This window comes from Salvelinus alpinus, chromosome 21 (assembly GCF_045679555.1).
Source record: "Salvelinus alpinus chromosome 21, SLU_Salpinus.1, whole genome shotgun sequence".
NCBI lineage: Eukaryota > Metazoa > Chordata > Actinopteri > Salmoniformes > Salmonidae > Salvelinus > Salvelinus alpinus.
The window spans coordinates 24,100,726-24,117,517 of NC_092106.1; the positions used below are offsets into that span (position 1 = coordinate 24,100,726).

At 42.9% G+C, this 16,792-nt stretch overlaps 1 protein-coding gene across 2 annotated transcripts in view; it reads left to right on the forward strand.

Annotated features, from left to right (window-relative positions):
* The first annotated feature begins 1,191 nt into the window (after window positions 1–1,191).
* The window catches only part of LOC139548589 (roundabout homolog 2-like), a 91,484-nt gene continuing 75,883 nt past the window's right edge, over window positions 1,192–16,792 (forward strand). The window contains exon 1 of one of the 2 annotated variants that reach the window (XM_071358371.1): window positions 1,192–1,757. In XM_071358371.1, coding sequence (XP_071214472.1) covers window positions 1,679–1,757 — 79 coding nt within the window. In that variant the 5' untranslated portion in view covers window positions 1,192–1,678. The remainder of the gene's footprint in view (window positions 1,758–16,792) is intronic. The other variant, XM_071358372.1, reaches the window with a different exon arrangement.

The following is a 16,792-nucleotide window of genomic DNA, read 5'->3' on the forward strand; positions in this document are numbered from 1 at the left end:
AATAAGAATTTGTTCTTAACTGACTTGCCTGGTTAAATAAAAAAGAACCTCCACCACCTGAAGACAGTGTCCACTGGTGGCAGTTGTTGTTTAAATCTAGACTGACGCCACTAGGACTCATAATGAGATGTTTCCATTTGCTCTGTTTAGCTTTTGTAGACTTTGATAAGGTCCACGCTTCCATTGGAGCTGGGGGTTAATGCCGTTGTGGCCTCTCTTTGTGTCATTTGCCGGGACAGGCGTCTGGACTTCTCATCTGTAGCCCAATTTCCAGCCCCATTCAGGGGGACAAAGGGAGAGCAGGCGCCTGGTTCTCCATGCGCACTCTCCATCATGTTGGGCTCTCCGTAAGAGACATATAGACAATGCATTGAGAAGTCAGGGGCCAGGGGCACACAGAGGCTGGGCCGGGCTGGGGTGGAGTAGGGTGGGGGCAGAGAGATGGAGCCTGCCCTGGGGAGCAGTGTGTCCTCCCCAGAGAGTATAGGCATCAGAGGCTCTGCAAGAGGCAGATTGCAGATCAATGAGAGGAAGGAGTGGGTGTGAACCAGCACCTGTTTAATAAATCACTATGGAATCTGGGGCCTGTGGAAGCTCTGTGGCAGGCAGTGTTAAAGGGCTGAGTTGTTCTGGACTGTTTATCACAGTGGAAGGCTATCTTCATCATCATCATCAGAGGTACATGTACTGTAGCAGCAGCAGAATATCATTATCCTTTATCATCATCATTATGATTAGAATTCTCTTCCAACAGGAGGAGAAGCAACAATAACTTATTGATCATCAATAAATGATTGAAGTCACCACCATAACAATCCTCATAATTATCCCCTTGATTACAGTTCTGTTGGTCAATAACAACATGTGCCCTCTGCGATGTAGTTTTCATCCATTTGTCTTAGCCTACTTAAAGGCAACACATGACATTAATCATAATCCTAGCCAATTGACAGGCTAGGATTATGTTTATTGAATTGCCTATAATTGCTTTGCCATACAATGTTAGGACCATATAAATTGGGGTCAAAGGAAACTGACACCTGCAATTACTGTAAAGATTGACATGGCTGAAACGCAGACCTTTAGGTTGTGAATCATCTCACTGTCATCTAGCCATGCGTAGCGCAGAAGGGGGATCAGGCGGATCAGAGCCTGCACAGATGTTGCTCCTGTCTCTTTAAGAATACCTCCTTATATTGGCGAAGGTTTCGTAGCGGAGATATGTTTACTCAGTTCAGCATGTGCGTCAGTTGACATTAGTAAACTGGTAATCTCTTATTCCAGGAACAGGGCACACATACAGAGATTCGAGCGGGAGAGCAACTTCTCAGACGAAGCTGTCTTGTTTGTATTTTAGAGAAGATTAATATATTTACGTATCGATTTCTTGTTTATGGTAGAATGACTTGCTGAGGACGTTTCGCTACAAGATGATTTCATTATGATTTTGCGTGCATGTGTTGGGCGAAGTGATGTTACAATATATTTCTTCATGCGAAATTGTCATGGGGTCTGGAGAGCTGTTGTCAAAGTTCGGCGGGGCGATTTTAACCGCTTGAAAAAATCCAACAGCTCGTAGTAAGCACTAATTGTTTACCTCTTTGATACATTTGGATACTGAATGTGACAGAGGGTTGAAAATCAGTTTGGCCATAGACCAACCTGTCACCACGCAAAAATGACAAACTACAAGAATATGGAGAAACATAGCACCCATGTCCTGCTATTGACGGTATCAATCATCTGTACCGCATCAGGTAAGTGAGAATCCACAACATGAACTCTTCATCTTCTCAACTTGTATGCGTAGCCGATGCATCAAGTACAGGTAACTGCCAAAATAAAAGAAACACTGAGTAAATTAGGGATACAATGTATGTGCTTCCACACAGGTGTGGTTCCTGAGTTAATTAAGCAACTAACATCCCAACATGCTTAGGGTTATGTTAAAAATATAAAAAATTAACCAGTTTCCCGTTATTTTGGCTACCATGGTTAGAACAAAAGATCTGTGACTTTGGTTCTCAAAGTGGCATAGGGGTTTAAAGTGTGTGTGTCACCAGATCTCAACCCAATTGAACACTTATGGAAGATTCTGGAGCGGTGCATGAAACAGTCTTTTCTAACACCATCAACATAACACCAAATTATGGATTTTATTGTTGTTTTTGCTGTTGACCTGGATCACTGGTTGCTGTGGAAAAGGACGTCAAAAGGGGGGTGAGTGTAACCGATGTGAAATGGCCAGCTAGTTAGCGGGGTGCGCGCTAACAGTGTTTCAATCGGTGACGTCACTCGCTCTGAGACCTTGAAGTAGTTGTTCCCCTTGCTCTGCAAGGGCAGCGGCTTTTGTGGAGCGATGCTTCGAGGGTGGCTGTTGTCGATGTGTGCAGAGGGCCCCTGGTTCGAACCCAGGTAGGGGCGAGGAGAGGGACGGAATAAGTCAAGTTACACTTGACAACAGCTCTGCTCCACAAAACGCAATAAGTATGAATGATCTGACTTCTGCGGAGGCTTTATCACAGTAAATGCTGTACAGTCACTGCAGATTTCAGATTGACCAGGCAGAACCTTTTAGCCAACTCCACTGTATGGCCTACATGATGAGTTGGTTTTGTGTGCCAAGCATCAATTATCATAAGACCCTCGATATTTATTGGAAAGGAGCATCAAGCTCATAATTTACACCACCCTGTGAAGTTCATAACTTTATTTAATCTGTAGTTTAATAAACTGCATGCTTTCCCGACAAGCTGTAGTGGGAGTACCACACATGTCATAGCGTGACTTCAAGTTTACTTTGATGCGATGGTTATTATATCGGTACTTGCATAAAAGCGTTTCCACTGACATTTCTCCCATTATTCATTTTACAGACTCAAAGAGCTCACCTTCTCTGGAAAATTTGCATCAGACCTGTCATAATTTTTTATCCGATATGTACTTTACTCACAAAAAGATTGCTTGTAAGTAACCAGATTTCCATCCAATCTGCTCCACTTTGTTAAACTTTCCACACCAATGCTTGTATTTTGCAAGTCTACTCTTCCAATCACATTTCTACGGTCACAATATTTTGTCCCATACGCTTTCATTTTTGAACCAATGTTTACATCTGGGTGGGGTTTAGGAGAACTAAATTGGTTACTATTGGTCAATTCATTTAGAGTGAGTTCAACGACCACACCCACAGAACGCATCATCAACGCTTTCCACCCTCTACCTAGCTACATCACTTGCCGTACTGCGGGACAGTAGTGCTCGGTTAGCGAATGGCATTGTGCCACGGTGCAGTACTGCCGGCTTGCAGTGCATATGCCGCACTCAAAATAACTGGGAACTCAGAAGGAGGGGAAAAAACGAGCTCTGGCTGAGAAAAATATTTTTGAACAGTAATCGGAAACTCTGGCAACTTTCTAGACCTCCGACCTGAAGATCACTGACATCAATATTTGTCCTCGTTTTTTGTTGCTGTTCCAATTTGCACCATTACTCTCCCCATTGAACAGTATACTGTATCCTCGATGGTCACTACCAATGTTACAAGTTATTTCTCATGTATGCTGCCAACCTACTCATATTGGTCATAGCTACTGCCGGCGACATGTGACCATACAGCTGCCCAGTGGGAAGCAACAACCATCGGGAGGCACTTCTACAAAACCGGTGCACTGGTCATTCACACTGGCTTGTCGTGCTTCCCGTGAGCAGTAACGTTAGCTAATAATTGGCATGTCACGGTGAAATACACGGTGACCAATATTACACGTTAATTATCCCTTTCTTTTACAAGTTTTAGCCACAGATGAAAGGGGAAACTAGCGCCAGTCTGTAGCTGCCAGCATGGGTGGGTACTAACTGACAAGGTAAAAATCTGTCGTTCTGCCCCTGAACTGTTCCCCTGTAGGCTGTCATTGTAAATATGAATTTGTTCTTGACCTTTATTTAACTAGGCAAGTCTGTTAATAACAACTGTAGGTTTGTTCGAATTTTGAGTTCATGGACTTGGATGTGGTTGTTGAACTGTCACTCCAAATGTATTGACCAACAGTAACCAATTTAGTTTGTCTCTTCAAAATCCCACCCACACATGAACAGGGTTTAAAAATAAAAGCATAGGGAAAAAAAGATTGTAACCATAGAAATGTGATTCAAGGCGAAGACCTAAGAAATGCAAGCATGGGTGAGGAAAAGTGAAAAAAGCAGAGCAGATTGCTCTCCCTTTTTAAAAATAATTTATATAGTTTGTTTTGGCTTGCAATACAAGTATTCAACTTTTTGCTTAAAATATGTTTCCACTTTTTTTGCGTTACGCTATATCAATTTTTTCGTTTAAAAATCCAGAAGTTTTATGACCCATGGAAATATAACTCACAATTATTTGAAAAAAAATAAAAAATGTCATTGGCGTGCGTGTTTGTGCGTGCCTGTGTAATTTACATTTTATCCCTCAGACACCCCTCCCATCAAACTCTTTTTGAGTCTCTGTCAGAGCACACTGGTGCCATATGGTGTGAAGTGTATTCAGTGATATGCTTCACATATCCTGAGGTTTCTTTATTATGCATGTTTCCACCAGATGTCTTAAGTGTTCTGTTGACAGGGACAACAGACTCATGGAACATCAATGCAGCTGCCTCAGTCACTGTGAGCATCCACGTCATAGGCTACTTTAGGACATCAAGATTTCTTATGATCCTTTGAGAGACTGGCAATCCTATGATGAAATGTTTACAGAGGATAAGTACTACAATATTTGAAATTAATGTCCATGAGACAGGATGATTGATGTCAAAAACATGAACTACTCTGGGACAATTGAGACCACAGTCATGTTAAACAAAAATCATTAAAAAAAAGATATATACTTTATAGACACATGATAGATAGACGCCGGTGTATTACAGGGGTGCATTGAGGACATTGTTGCATCATCATGTTAGCAGCAGGGGTCTTATTTGACTTTGGTCTCCACTTTCAGTCAGGCTATTAATGCATGGCCTCAATCTCTCTTTGGAGTCTATCAATGCCAATACTTTCCCAAGTTGTTTTTGAACTTGACAGTGGTTTGAATGTGTCCTCCTAGGCCTCTGTTTGAGTCTGTAAAAAAATAGGGATCCTCCACAAATTGCATTTGATCAAAGGCAGAAAGAGGGAGAACTGTGTGCCTCAGGGGTTGAGCGAGACAGAGTTGCCAGAGCTAGCTGCCTCTGCTTAACATATTGGTTGCAGTCTCCGCACTTAACTTGCCTCACCAGAGTGTTTCACACTGACTGATCAATCTGATACAGGTTGGAATTAAATCACTTACTCTCTGTAATGACAAATCACTGCTATTTCAATTAATTTAAGTTTAATTAATTCAGAGCACTTGGTATGCTTGGTGTTTTACTAATCCAATGCTAAACACCCCTCTAAAGGCAACAGTTAATGAAATAGGTTACAGTGATATGTGTCCAGTTCCTCCTCCCCCTGGTTACTTAGCTAGTGAAACATTATGGCTGCAGGCTCGCCCAAACCCTCTCAGAGCTGCACTTAATGAAAATGTTCTCTGGTCTGGATGATAAAACCACAACAACAGTGTCTGCCCACAGCCTACTACTGTACAGTACACAGCCTGACTTGAGTCATATCACTGAATAATGTCCTGCTTCTGGGACATGCTGATGCCATCACTGAGATGAGACATGGGCTGTAAGGGCAGCTGCCAGGCAAAGGCGCTGTCTCAGATATATTATATGAGACGGTAGCACACATAACATGCACACAAAGAGTCAATGGAAGACTACAGGTTTAGGACTGAGAGCATTATTATGAGTCCGTCATCCAAAGACCATTTGACAGCATGCCAAGAGTAGCCAAACTTTTCTCCTTATGACTCTCAAATTCTTCTCAAGGGCTTTTGGATCCACTCCATTATATAAATGGTATAAGAAGTGAAAGCTTCATGAATAAATCTCAGTGCATAGCAACCAGCCCCAAAGGTAAGCAGCCCCTACAAATTTGTGTGACGGTGTCCCAATGTATCCTTGTGTGCCAGCTATAGTAGTTCCTTAGTGCTACTACCCATACCCAACAGGTACACTCTGTCTCCCCTGATTTGTGTATACTGTGAAAAAGATAGGAAACAGGATTGGGGGTGTAGCATCTCTGTTTTAAGAGTTGTGTTCCCAGCGCAGACCTAGAGGGTTACTTTTACCCTGAACAACAACAGGATTTGAAGTGAAGCAGGATGTAGTTCTCCCTCTGGTTTTGTTGTTTTCACACCATATTAGCATGATGGAGGTACACTTATGCCCTTGGGGAAGAAAGACTGACGCGTGCTTAATATTTGTAAATATTAATTAATGAAACCCAATTACGTAATGTCATAGCTAGCAGCCATAGGCCAAATATAGCCTGGATCAACAGGGCTGTAAAGATGGGGCTTGATCTTTCCCTAAGCTCTTCTCCTGCTAACTCTGCTGTCTTAATAAGGCAGACATGTATGCGAAGCCATGAACCAACATGTGGGTGTCTGAAGTTGCAATTAGAGCCACTTCAATAGACAAGCTATCAGAGTGCTTGGCTACTTTCGCAGTCACTCCGACAGGGCTATGTTGCTTGCTCTCCTGTGGATGTTTCATGTTCTCCATGAATAGCTTTTAATATCTTAGTAAATCTACAGTGTATGACTATGGATGTTATTTAGACCCATCATCCTTGCATAATGAGTTACTCATGATCTATAATATGATTAGCTCTCTGGATTCCGTTGCACAGTATGTGAGTAGTAGATGTAAATGTTAGTGGTTTATTAATTAACCTAACAAGAGGAGAGAATGTCAGCTTCATTCTGGAAAACTGCACAACATCTATCTAATGAGGTATGACCATAACAAGAGCTAGCTGTTTGCTTTAAATTTTCTCTTCCTTCCTACCAGAGATACAGGAACCTTTAGTAGCCATACAGTGCACCAGACAGATACTCTGTACACAACCTTCGCTACAGCGTGGAGATATCCTTGAGAGGCTGGTAGAGAGTGTTTGAGGCCAACAGCCTTTCATTAAATGGGCTCCTCCCTCTGGAAGACACTTCAAGGTTGCCCACAATTGTCTTATGGACAACCTGGGCTCCTGCTTTGGAATTTTGCTTTTTTTATTTAACTATGGAAGTCAGTTAAGAACAAATTCTTATTTTAAAATGACGGCCTACCCCGGCCAAACCCTCCCCTAGCACGGACAATGCTGGGCCAATTGTGCGCTGCTCTATGGGACTCCCGGTCACGGCCAGTTGTGATACAGTCCGGGATCAAACCAGGGTCTGTAGTGACGCCTCTAGCACTGAGATGCAGTGCCTTAAACCGCTGCGCCACTCTGGAGCCTAATAGCCCCTGATAGAAGAAGCTTTCAGTGCTATGTGGAGTGAAGGACTAGTCTGATTGTGAAATGGGTGTATCTACATTTATTTCTTCAGTGTGTCATATTACAATGACATAAACCTTACATAACCACTTATTGGATCAACACAGATGGGAGCATTTTGTGACAACACAGATTGAAGAATTTGCTCTGTTCTGTGTTTTATGTAATTTATTCATTTATGTGGGTTTATAAATATGCCCTTCCCTTAGCTGTTCACCCTTTAGTGTGTTTAATTATTTTGTTAGTTAATTTGGAAACAGGATTGACTTAGAATCATATTTTGGGGCAAATCAAGTCACACCAAAGCATTTCAAGAATTCCATATGCACATTGAACTCTGTGGACCCAACATGCCATTTATTTCATGTGGTTGAACGCTATCCAGGCCAATTGAGCAGTGGTGACTGTTTTGGTTGCATGTTATTTTGGCATTAATACGTGTCACATATCAGTTTGCAAAAAATCTTTGAGTTAATAAAGCCCCATATAAACATGGTCTCTTTTTTTTTTTTGTGTGTGTTGCTTTCTGGAGTAAGGCAGCTCCAAAATGCAGGTGTTTCAGCCTAGCTCAATGCTTTCTGTGGTGGTGCAGCCAGCGGAAAATACGGAGTGTAGAGATTGGTAATGTTCTCTAGTTGCGCCTTGATTGGCTTAGTGTTCTGTCACTCATGGTGACACTACGTCACCGCCAAATCTAAGGGTAGAGCTCAACAATTCAAACCCCTTGTGCTGCCATAGTTACATTAGAAGTGTCCATCCAAGAAGGCTCAAGGTCATTGGCCACCGATAAAATGACATCACATTATAGCTACAGTAGCTTTGATTGGACTGATCATGTCAACATACTTTCAAAATCTTAGCTAGCAGTCATCATGAATCAAGTCGACAATCTACTGGCAAATCCTTTTTAATCCTTGTCATATGAAGAGAAATTATAGATGACATCGGTGCTCATCGGCCATTGGACATAAACATTACACAACAAGCTGGAAATCACTAATTCAACAATGAGTGGTATGGAAGGAATCAGTGGCTAACTGCAAACATTGCAAAGCAATCACTAGCCTGCTATTCAGTGGAGTAGATGTGTTGTCCCAATTCTGGGTTTAAGGGTCTCTTTTTCCAAGCTCATCCAACTCGGAATTGTAAATCGGGAACTCGGGCCTCTTTTTCTAGAACTATGACCTGAAGATCACTGATGTCCCCATAAATCCAGAGAATGCCAGACTGATGACAAAGTCCAAACATGTCTTGTATGCTGCTGCATAAGTAATGTAATATGCCAGGGAGATATGCATACTGTAGCTAAGAAAGTAATACTAAGTGTATGTTGTGTAGTAAGCTGTTAGTAGCCCATGTGCCTCACCCTAATAATTTGGTTTATGGGGCCTCCCGGGTGGCGCAGTGGTCTAGAGCACTGCATCGCAGTGCTATGCTGCGCCACCAGAGTCTGGGTTCGCGCCCAGGCTCTGTCGCAGCCGGCCGCGACCGGGAGGTCCGTGGGGCGACGCACAATTGGCTTAGCGTCGTCCGGGTTAGGGAGGGTTTGGCCGGTAGGGATATCCTTGTCTCATCGCGCTCCAGCGACTCCTGTGGCGGGCCGGGCGCAGTGCGCGCTAACTGAGGGGGGCGGGTGCACGGTGTTTCCTCCGACACATTGGTGCGGCTGGCTTCCGGGTTGGAGGCGCGCTGTGTTAAGAAGCAGTGCGGCTTGGTTGGGTTGTGCTTCGGAGGACGCATGACTTTCGACCTTCGTCTCTCCCGAGCCCGTACGGGAGTTGTAGCGATGAGACAAGATAGTAATTACTAGCGATTGGATACCACGAAAATTGGGGAGAAAAGGGGATAAAATTTTAAAAAAATATATAAAAAAAATAAAAAAATAATTTGGTTTATTTTCCCCCTCATTTCGCCTACTGTTCTGACTTTGTGGTGCACATGTAGCCTATAACCTGTTTTTAGAGAAATGTAATGATTGAATATTGTAAGAGCTTTCATTGTCTGCTCATGCCCCCTTTATATATCCTACGGTTCTGACTTGGTGTACAGGGAGAACACTGTAAGAACGGCCAATGATCTGAATTCTGTCGCTGTACATTTAAAAAATGCTGAACAAATTGTTATATTGACTACATCTGTCCAAGCTCGCTCATTAATGTCTTAATCGAAATTACGGATTGTCTCTTATCTGCTTGTTGTCCTCTTATGCCATAGTTTGTACATCTCAATTGTCAGTATAAACCACATTTGTTTAAGCAAGTCAGCCATATCAGCTATGTTTTTTTTTCTAAAGGCAGTAAATGAGGCTGAATTAACTTTTCCTGCCGAACAAGGCTCCGCTGATAGCCAGGTGTAGCAGTGGTAAGATGTTGGGACTCTGCTGTTTTATGTAGGCCCTAACAGTTTGTGGGCACTGTTTGTCACCGTTTTATAGTGCAATTAATGTATTATTTAGTGTTGTGTAGTGGCTGGCATGCCCCCCCCCCCCCCACAATTTTTTTGTTTTGTTTTTTATATATATTTTTTCCCCCACCAAGATTTACATTCTTAAATCGCCACTGGCCATGAGCATTAGCTAAATATTTGTACCGCTTTATAAAGCCTCCGACATGGCCAATTGCAGGTTTTTCTCTGTCACAAACATGATTGGTTGCTAGTGTTTTTGTGTCTGAAAGGTGCACTCAACTGCCACCCACAATGTTCTTGCCACAAATCAAAAATAGCCTGGTTTTATACATCAAAGCAGCCTTACAATGTGACCCAGATGAACTACCCTCCAGTGCATGCATTATAACATTGGCTGAAATAGTACTCACAACTTTCATGTTTCAAAATTATTTCTTTATCCAGATGAAGGGTACTGCTATGGGATCCCCTATGGCTCTTAACTATGCTCATTTGTATGTGGGTTACATGAAGAAACAGTCTTGTCAATCCTCTTTTATTTTTATTAATTTTGTTTGCCCAACATTATTATTCGGAAACAGGACATTGATATTTTTGTTCTATGGAGGGGGATGCAGAACGGCTCTAGGCGTTCCATACTTTTCTTAACTCTTGTTATGAGCTCCTGAGATTCACTATGCAATCTGACACACGTCAAATCAGTTACCTTGATCTTTTGATTATTTGTGAGGATAATGTTCTATACACTGATCTTTACAAGAAACCCACTGATCCAGTTTGTTGAGGGCTGATAGCTGTCACCCTCTTCCCTTGACAAACGGTTTGCCCTACAGCCAATTCTGTCGAATCAAAAGAATTTGCAAAAAACAATCACAAAGCTGCAGAAACATGGCTGAGATGTAAAGAAAATTCTATGAAAGGGCAGAAATCTCATAGATCAATTGGTAAACTTAGATTTAACACCCCAAAATACCCCTGCAGAACTTCTCCTTGCCCCTCTACTGGATGGAAACTACAAGTGTTCAATGCAATGGCACTTACAAATGTAGATCCTTTAAACACCCCCAAACAGGGGAAACAGATCCCATTCAAAGGTGTTATCACACCCTCCACTAAGGCAGTTATTTATCTTATAACTTGTCCTTGGTAAAAATGTGGGCAAAATGAAGCGCAAACTAAAAGTACGAAGCTCTGAGTATCGTAGGACCATTAGGTGAAAAAACTCAACGTACCCAGTCGCTGACCACATTTTGGAAGCGAACTACCCTATTTTGTCCCTTCGCTATATTGGCATCGAACACTTCAATCAACCTAGGAGAGGTGAAGCCGCCTGGATCTTTTAATTTAAAGGCCCTCGCTCCCTTCAGTCGGAACTTTGATATGAAACAATTCCTGGGGTTATTGTGTTTTTGCTATCAATTATAAATAATATTGTGTTTGTAGTCTAATTAAATCCATGATTGTATGTTATCCATTCATGTTTTTTTTTTTTTTTTTTACATGTACTATTGGTATTTGTAAACGGACCAATGAAATCCTGCCACAGCCGGCCATGATAACAGAAACCTGTGTCCTTTGAAACCCTATATAAGGTGCACCTTATAACACCTGCAGTGTTTGTCATTCTACCCTGATGAAGACAACTTGGTTGAAACAACATTGGAAATACATTTATTGCATCTGAGCTCCGTGTGTGCAGCTTTCCTTTTCTTCATTATTCAAACATCCTGATTATACACTGAAAAAATATTTATAAACGCAACAATTTCTAATATTTTACTGAGTTAGTTCATCAGTCAATTGCAATCTATTCTTAGGCCCTAATTTTTGGATTTCACATGAATGGGAATGCAAATGTCAGATGCCTGTTTGTCAGATGCCTCAAAAAGATAAAAAGTAGGGGCGTTGTTTCAGAAAGTAAGTCAGTATCTAGTGTGACCACCATATGCAGGGTGACACATCTCCTTGGTATAGAGTTGATCAGGCTGTTTTGTGTAATGTTGTCCCATTCTTTAATGGCTGTGTGAAATGTATGTATATTGGTGGGAACTGGAACACACTGTAGTACAGTCGTGGCCAAAAGTTGAGAATGACACAAATATTAATTTACACAAAGTTTACTGCTTCACTGTCTTTAGATATTTTTGTCAGATGTTACTGTGGAATACTGAAGTATAATTACAAGCATTTCATAAGTGTCAAAGGCTTTTATTGACAATTACATGAAGTTGATGCAGAGTCAATATTTGCAGTGTATTTTTATTTTTCAAGATCTCTCCAATCTGGCCTGGTATGCTGTCAATTAACTTCTGGGCCACATCCTGACTGATGGCAGCCCATTCTTGCATAATCAATGCCTGGAGTTTGTCAGAATTTGTGGGTTTTTGTTTGTCCACCCGCCTCTTGAGGATGAACCACAAGTTCTCAATGGGATTAAGGTCTGGGGAGTTTACTGGCCATGGACCCAAAATATCGATGTTTTGTTCCCCGAGCCACTTAGTTATCACTTTTTATCACCTTATGGCAAGGTGCTCCATCATGCTGGAAAAGGCATAGTTCGTCACCGACCGGTTCCTGGATGGTTGGGAGAAGTTGCTCTCGGAGCATGTGTTGGTACCATTCTTTATTCATGGCTGTGTTCTTAGGCAAAATTATGAGTGAGCCCACTCCCTTGGCTGAGAAGCAACCCCACACATGAATGGTCTCAGGATGCTTTACTGTTGGCATGACACAGAACTGCTGTTAGCGCTCACCTTGTCTTCTCCGGACAAGCTTTTTTCCGGATGCCCCAAACAATCGGAAAGGGGATTCATCAGAGAACATGACTTTACCCTAGTCTTCAGCAGTCCAATCCCAGTACTTTTTGCAGAATATCAGTCTGTCCCTGATGATTTTCCTGGAGAGAAGTGGCTTCTTTGCTGCCCTTCTTGACACCAGGCCATCCTCCAAAAGTCCTCGCCTCACTGTGCGTGCAGATGCACTCACACCTGCCTGCTGCCATTCCTGAGCAAGCTCTGTACTGGTGGTGCCACGATCCCGCAGCTGAATCAACTTTAGGAGACGGTCCTGGAGTTTGCTGGACTTTCTTGGGCTCCTTGAAGCCTTCACAACAATTGAACTGCTCTCCTTGAAGTTCTTGATAATCTGATAAATGGTTGATTTAGGTGCAATCTTACTGGCAGCAATATCCTTGCTTGTGAAGCCCTTTTTGTGCAAAGCAATGATGACGGCACATGTTTCCTTGCAGGTAACCATGCTTGACATAGGAACAACAATGATTCCAAGCACCACCCTCCTTTTGAAGCTTCCAGTCTGTTATTCGAACTCAATCAGCATGACAGTGGTCTCCAGCCTTGTCCTCGTCAACACTCACACCTGTGTTAATGAGAGAATTACTGACATGATGTCAGCTGGTCCTTTTGTGGCAGGGCTGAAATGCAGTGAAAATGTTTTGAGGGGATTCAGTTCATTTGCATGGCAAAGAGGGACTTTGTAATTAATTGCAATTCATCTGATCACTCTTCATAACATTCTAGAGTATAAGCAAATTGCCATCATACAAACTGAGGCAGCAGACTTTGTGAAAATTAATATTTGTGTCATTCTCAACTTTTGGCCACGACTGTACACGTCGATCCAGAGCATCCCAAACATGCAACAATGGGTGGCATGTCTGGTGAGTGTGTATGCCATGGAAGAACTGGGACATTTTCAGCTTCCAGGAATTGTGTACAGATCCTTGCGACATGGGACTGTGCATTTATCATGCTGAAACAACATGAGGCGATGGCAGCCGATGAATGGCACTACAATGGGCCTCAGGATCTCGACACAGTATCTCTGTGCATCAAAAATGCCTAGGATAAAATGCAATTGTTGTCCGTAGCTTATGCCTGCTCATACCATAACCCCACCACCATGGGGAGCTCGCTCACACGACACCAGACACATGCAGTCTGCCAGGTACAGTTGAAACTGGGATTCATCCGTGAAGAGCACACTTCTCCAGTATGCCAGTGTCCTTCGACGTTGAGCATTTGTCCATTGAAGTCGGTTACGACGCCGAGCTCCAGTCAGGTCAAGATCCTGGTGACGACGAGCATGTGTAACAGGGTTGAAATAGACTTTCTTAGTTATGAGTTTTGTCATAATTAAGCAGACAGGTTGTATATAGTTGTGGCGCCAACTGCATATATGTGCATGATCACGCAGGTTCCATATGTATGTTAGGTTGAAAATTATATTTTATCACTATCGATGTTGGCATGTGTTAGAGTTGTCCTGTATTTACAATTTTATGGACATTTACAAAGTTAGCACGTTGCTGTACGCTAAAGGCTAGCTAGCGTCCGTCCTGTACTTTCCTTGCTAATGAGGTGTCCCCTCGACGTGTACATTTATTTTTATTTCATGTCACTTGGATTTCATGAGGCATATGCAGTTGCTCTGAAGTTTACACATTGTGTTGTGTGTGTAGGTCTGCAGGTATGTGCTCCCGAACTGTTATGGAACAATGTTACTGTACACGTGTAGCCCATCTGCTGTGTTATGGCCATCCGATGATTATTAAAAGTTGAGCGCTCCTCTGTAGTCATGTTGTTACAGATGTAATGATGCATAACATGCATATCTACAACCATTATATAAAGCAAAATAGTTGTTAAACTTTGGGGATTACATGACAGATTTTCTCTGAAGTTTACACATTGTGTTGTGTGTATGTCTACAGAATAAACTGTGAAAGAGAACAGCACTGTATCCTTTGTCGATGAGCCATTACACTGGTGTCGTGACCCGTTATCCTCAAGATCAGCCTGAAGCAGATCACCGGGGGAAGTGAAGATCAAGTGTGCTCTTCTGGTCAGATTTTTGGTTTTGGGGCCTTTAGGACTGCTGTTTTTGTAATTTCAGTGTTGAGTTTTGTTTTGTTTATTTCTTTTTTTAAATTCTACATTTGTTTAATCTAAAGGTGGTGTCATGGCTCACATTTACAACTGATAGTGAAATAGTTAACGATTTATACTACTATTGCTAAGGGGAGGGGTGTTTTGGTTTGGTGAGCATACAGGTAGCAATGCGATTTCCAGTGGCTTTCGTGGTCAGGGAGTGGGGACATCAGTCATTAGCTGAGTGTTAGGAGAGCGGGGCAAGGTCACAGCCCAGGTTGTTCTCTTATGGGTCAGTTTTTGAGGGGAGGTTCACACACGTTCATGCCCAGTAGTGATACAGATGCCATACTACACCTTACTGACATGGTAAGCCAGTTAGTAGTGGAGATAGTAGCCAGATTGTTGTCAGCAGGAGCCATAGATGCGAGTGGTGAGCTCCACAGTACACCATGAAGAGAAACGTCAGCAACTGATTCAGTAAGACATGAAGTTCCACATGTGACCATCCACGTCAAGTCCGAGAGAGAACCCAGAGTGTTCAGAGGTGACAGCTCTGACAAGTACACAGTTCAAGAGTGGGTTGATATGACAGACTATCTGAAAAGGCAAAAATGTGATGTGCCTGATCAAGCGGAAGAGATCATGAGTGGGTTTCTGGGGGGGGGGGGGGGATGTAGTGAAGATACTGTAGGCTTGCGGAGTGACAAGTTGTTGGATGTTAAACAGAACCCAGATCTAATCTATCATATCCTCCTGCAGTATTTTAGTGACACGTCGTCATGTCTACCGCTTGAAGATTTCTATTCTACCAAGCCCAAACTGAGGCAGGACCCGGTAGACTACTGGATCAGGCTCAACAAAGCAGCAGATTTAGCTGATGAGGGTTTACACAGACAGGGTGGGAGGATGGAAAACATAAGTCAACAAGTAGCCTGCATGTTTGTGAAACATTGCCCTGATCCTGAGCTCTCCTGCAGGTTCAACTGCAAAGCACTTGAGTAGAATTCCAGAGATGTTCAGGTGAGGATCAATGAGTACCAGAGGGAGCAGAGAGCCTTAATGAAACAAAGGAGCGTTACACAGCTGAAGTCATGCCACTGCTCTGCATGAAGGTCCCAGTGTCACACAACAGAGCTAATGATAAAATGTCATGCCTCACACTCCTCCTTTGCTCCTGTTCTGGCTCAATGTCATCTGTGTCACACTGTTCCAACTCAAAGTCAACAGTATCAAGTTCTGCACACTTCTGCCGTTCCTGCCCTGGTTCAACACGCACAGCAGCAGCCAGATGAGATGATTATGGGTCGTATGATGGGTATGTTAGTACTAATGCTAGAGAAAGTGCAGTGACAAAGCCGTGCTTCCCGGGAACACATCTCCCCTGCACACAACCCAAGGTCTCAACACCGTACCAGAGAACAGGCCTACAGGGTCTGTAATGATACTAGTCACTCAACAGTCTCATTGCATGGGAGAGTGTCTGTGCTTCCTCTGTTTTACTCCTGGTCATACGAGACATGCATGCCCCAGGCTTTTTTAAACATGGAAATGTATGGATGCAAGATGGTTGTTCCAATCTTGGTAGTAGAAGGTCAACATGATGAAGCACATCCTCTGAATCAAAACAATGTGACAATTATTGGAAAGCAGTCTCGGGCCCCTTGCAGCACAGATGACACAATCTGAGTTCTGTTTCTTGCCATATTAGCTGGAATGTTATTAGCTGTTTCTCGCCTTATTAGCTGAAATGAACCGCTGGAGAGGTGACGACATCCCTGACAAGATAAGAACAGTGAGATGTAACTCAGCCATTTGCCTTGACCCTGGTCCCGAGTATCTGGTTTGGGGTAAGCCACCGAAAACCACCGTTGTCTCCTGGCAGTCTGGTGATGACAGAACCTACTACGTCTCGCTCAGCACCACAGGGGATCATGGTGTCAAGGATTGTTACGCCTCTGTGGGAAGACTGATGGGTCCCTCTGAAGCTGGTCAACATGTCTGGCCGTCCTGTGTGACTGAAGCGCAATGTGATGCTTGCAGATGTCTTCCCATGTGTAGCAACGGAGGAAATGCAAGATGGCGAACCAGAACAA